The sequence below is a fragment of the Momordica charantia genome (assembly GCF_013281855.1).
Source record: "Momordica charantia cultivar OHB3-1 chromosome 4 unlocalized genomic scaffold, Mcharantia_2.0 BLBB01000004.1, whole genome shotgun sequence".
Lineage (NCBI taxonomy): Eukaryota > Viridiplantae > Streptophyta > Magnoliopsida > Cucurbitales > Cucurbitaceae > Momordica > Momordica charantia.
In genome coordinates, this window is record NW_028275162.1 from 24,261,394 (window position 1) to 24,266,050 (window position 4,657).

The following is a 4,657-nucleotide window of genomic DNA, read 5'->3' on the forward strand; positions in this document are numbered from 1 at the left end:
ACTATCTTTTTTTTTAGTAATCAAATATTTAAATTAGATATTAAAACATATACCGCTACGTTTATGTAGGGGCATTCAATTCGTTTCTATTGCTCTCTCATTCATAAAATAAGATAGAAGAAAAATGAGGATTCTTTTTTTTTCTTAATTCTTCAGTTTTTTTTTTTTTTTGAACCACTTCAGTTCTAAACATAGCTAAGAATGTTTTGACGGAAAAAAAATAGAGTAGCCTTACTGTGGGAGTATAGATGGATGTTATAATAATTAATGTCTTTAATATTATAATCTCTCTCTAGTTTTACATTTTAATTCCGATCTCACAAAAATTCATCACTAATTACTTATTTAATCAATATGCATGTGTAAGTAAGCTTACTTTATTTTACTCTCTTCATTCAAGTGATTTTAATGAATTATTTATTATTTCATATTATCACACCTATAAATAGCTAGGTGAGTTTGTATTAAAAAAAAAGCACAAACAAGTTCAAAGGGAAACAGAAAAAAAAACGAGGAAAAGAAATACTTTCAACCAAGCTTAAATAGTATACCGAAAAGATAAATGAACTATCTCGTCTTCTCTTCTGTATTATATCTTTATCATAAAAAAGGTCACATGATTTTATGAATAATCTTTTTTTTTTCTATTCACTTTTAATATAAATTTTTGTTGGGTTTGTAAATAAAATTACTTTTAAAAGTATAACAAGTAATTAGAAATCAAGATTAAAACATTGAGACTACAAATATAATTTTGAAACAATCAAGTATATTAGTTACCATTTCTTTTAGCTTGATTTAAAGTTCCTGGATCCAATATGGGTTTTTTTGTACGATTAATCTTAACAATTCAAACTAACAAAAATGTATCATCTGAGTAAATTTTATTACTTTTTATTATTACTAGCATAAGAGACTTTTTCGATAATATTGAATTGTTACTCTTTTTTTTTTTTTACAAAAACTATTACTCTATTAAAAGGTAGGATATTAAAATGTATACAGTATTTTTAATAGATATACCTTTAACTCCTCATATTATAACTCTGATTATTGCTATTGATGTCATTTGTTTAGAGTTTTATTAATGAAATCTTTATCTTCACTATATTAAAAGGTAGAATGGTTTATGGTTATTTGTTTTCGTAGTTTATATCTTTTCTAACTTATATAATTTTAATACTTAAAATTTGAACAAATAATGATATTTTATCATTAATTTATTCCATTATTTTTAATTAAAATCAAAATAATATTCAAGTTATAAAATTAAAATTAATCAGATCAAATTATTTCTTTTAAATCTAATCAAATTTATAAATTGGAAAATAGTTTTGAAGTCATATGTGTTTAATTATTATTATTATTATTTTTTATTGAGAACCATGTTTATTTATTTTAAAAAATATCTAAGGTTTTAAAAGTGAGGATTTTAAAAATAAAATATAAAATCGTTATCAAATATCTGTATTTTGCATGTAAAATTGCAAAGCAAATCCCAAACTGTCATGATTGCAAGAGTTACACCCTCTGACTTTTAATTATAAAAATTGAGCCTTCACAAGTAAAAAAATTATACCCAAGTAACCATCCAACTTTTCTTATGGTAAAAATTAAACTAAAAATCTGAATTAAATTATTTTACCCTCATTTACTCTGCTTTTTCTCCCCCTCTCTCCCTACCCGTGCTAGCTCCCTCCCATCACCATATTTTTTTCTTGCTAAACAAAATCACCCTTCTTTTGAGAGCACAACATCAGTACGAAACCCACCATTTGGTTGATCGATTCTTTGATTAATTATCTGTTTCCTCTTTTTTCGTTCCCTTTTCGACCGCCACCTCCAACAGTTACCCCTCCATAATAATTTTCTTCTTTGGAGAATTTATCTTGCTCTGTTAAGGATCCCGCATTGAAAAGAGATGAGACCTAACAAGGATTTATAATAGATATGAGTTATTTCTCTCCTTGTCAATTGGTTTTGTATGGGAAAATTAAACTACCACTCCAAGTGTCATAATATTTTTCTTCAAAATTTCTTCTTTCTTAAGATTTGGGGACATGGAAGAAAAAGTAGAAAAAACGAGAGTAAAATAAATTTAATTTAATCTTTACAATAAAAAATTTTAGGTGTTCAATTTTTTCACTCAGGGTTTAATTTTTACCTTTCATGATGTAGGGGGTGTAATTTTTCCATTTGTCAAAGTTTTAACTGTTTAATTTTATGTAATTGAAAGTTTGATCAAGGTGTAATTATAACAATCATTTTATGGATGGTTCTTGTATTTCTACACAGAAGCGTGCCAACGAAAAGGGTAAAAAAAAAAGAAGATTTTCTTAAGTCATCTTGACTATAAAGGTCATTGCTTGGTTCCTTCGCCCATGGCTTTAACAAATACGCAACAACTTAGATCCACTTCCTTCTTGCTTATATTGAAGTAATATTTATAAACTTCCACTTGACATTTTTCACTCTTCACTCTAACTATACACCGTCTTAGATTGCCGAAAAATTTGACACAAATAAAAGAACCACCACTAATACTGATGTGATCTTGTTAATTCCCTTTGTCATTGCTTGGTTGAAAGTAAAACGTTCAATATTATAACGTCTTTTCAATAGAGTAAGACTATTCTTTTTTTTTTTCTTTCAAAACGTATTGTTAGCTACATTTATAATTAAAGAATTTTCATTTTCCTCGATAAATATCCTTATTTTAATAAAGAAGTTACGAATAAAAATCAATTGAATGCCCATAAAATACGTTTAGTATCTAGTTTATTTGTGTCTTGATTACACGTAGATGATTTCTGCACGATTAAAGACGTTATTTAAAATTTATGTACAATAATTGAATAATTTATCAACTTAGTATGGTTTTCTTTCCACCACTTCTGGGGGATTTTACAGTAATTATGGTAAATATAAATATAATAGTATTGGTAATTTAATGTGCTTTATTTTAATAAAGGGCCATGAACAAGGAAAAAAAAATGATACTTTTCAGATGGTGTGATGATTTTTTTTCACGTCTTTTTAGAAGTCTTTTGCTAATAAGAAAGGTAAGTGAGGATATTAAATTTCATATATACTCATATTTTTATTGTTAAGTAATTTATATTTGATACTTAAATAAACACCGTCTATGATTTTTTTTTTCATTCCTTCAATGACACATACATAGATTTCGTTGATCAAAACACAACTCAATAGATAAACGGTACTTACTATCATTCTAAAATTAATGGTTCAACCATCACTCGTACATGCCATTGTTGAACTAAACAAAATACATACTTAGACTTCAAATGAGAGTTGATGGAAAAAAAAAACATTAGTGCCATGTTTTTTTAGGAAATAATTAGGCAAATTTTTGCAAATAAGCGTGAGCTAACATTTTGCCCACTTCCACCTCTGAGTAGACGCTAAGATGGCCTTTATCTTCGTTAAGGCCAGGTTTTTGGTGACTGACAACACGTTGAATAGCTTTCTTAGCATCCACGGTACTTATTTTAGGTAGTTTGTGTTTCACTGCCTCGTCAGCCCTCCTTATAACTTGTGTGTAGTTCATGATTGGACTTATGAGAGTATCATACGTTGTTATCTTCACCTGCATATTGTGTAAAATAAATGTAAATTTCAGGGTCAAAAAACACAAATTTTAGAAAGAGATCGTAGAGATGAAGATGACGAACTAAGATGATGGGCAGTTTTGGGCGGTTCAAGTCCTTCCGCAGGTCAGTTAAGAACTTTGCGAGGTTTTGTTTGTAAAACTCTGCATCTACTCTCACCGAAGCATCAGACTCTCCTTGGAACCAGAAAAATGCTTGAACTTTCCCTCCATATATTTCGGAAGCATTGATCCGATCAACCAATTTGGTATAGTTAATGGTCCCTTTAACCCACTCTCTCAAGTAGGTTCCTCCAATGGCACAAGGAACGAGACCAATAACTCCAATGCTCTTGTTAGCTTTGGCCAACAGCTCATTTGCAAAAGCCATGCCGGGGCCAACTCCATTGGTCTTCTTCCGATCAATGTCCCAATGTAGTGGTTCATGGGCTAATTCCCATTGGCGTCCAGCAGTGAATCGAATGATCGATGTTTCAGATTGAGACTCGACCGGGATATACCCATCCCATTTACAGTAGTGCATCGTCGTATTGTCACATGTGACACCACCTCGACCAGCCATGTTGCTTTGGCCACCAAGAATAAAAATATTATCCGGGGGAGAAGTAGCCTCGGAGAAACACATGAGGATGAAACATAATAGGATGAGAGAGGAGATGAAATCCGCCATTTTAATCAAAGAACTCAGATTACTCTTTCTCAGAAACTCACAGAAAGAGAAGCAGCCCACAAACACTAATTTTCACTTGAGTTTTCTTCTATTTGCCTCCACCACTGGGATGAATCATTCTTATATAGTGGATTTCTGGATTGGTTTTCATTTGAAAGTTGAATAATGAGATTTTTAGTTGACAAATTTTGAAAAAAAGAAAGAGTTAGCCTTAATCCTCCACCCATTGCATGCCATGTAGGTCATAGGTATAGATATATTTATTTTCAACATATTTTCTATATTTAAAAGGCATTAAATAACCTGTAATCTATCCTTACCATTTTGTGCTGCAGAATAATTAATCTTCTTTTTTC

General features: G+C 30.0%; 1 protein-coding gene across 1 annotated transcript; it reads right to left on the bottom strand.

Annotated features, from left to right (window-relative positions):
- Positions 1–3,210: 3,210 nt before the first annotated feature.
- Positions 3,211–4,457, bottom strand: LOC111006630 (putative carbohydrate esterase At4g34215). The gene is made up of 2 exons (XM_022278657.2): positions 3,696–4,457; positions 3,211–3,610 (listed from the first exon to the last, which is right to left on the bottom strand). The coding sequence occupies exons 1-2, from the start codon at positions 4,299–4,301 to the stop codon at positions 3,362–3,364; spliced, it is 855 nt and encodes a 284-aa protein (XP_022134349.1). The 5' UTR covers positions 4,302–4,457; the 3' UTR covers positions 3,211–3,361.
- Positions 4,458–4,657: the final 200 nt, after the last annotated feature.

Coding starts and splice junctions, on each gene's coding strand:
- LOC111006630 (XM_022278657.2), bottom strand. CDS start 4,301: ATGGCGGATTTCATCTCCTCTCTCATCCTATTATGTTTCATCCTCATG. Junction 3,611..3,695: donor CAAAACTGCCCATCATCTTA/GTTCGTCATCTT, acceptor CACAATATGCAG/GTGAAGATAACAACGTATGA.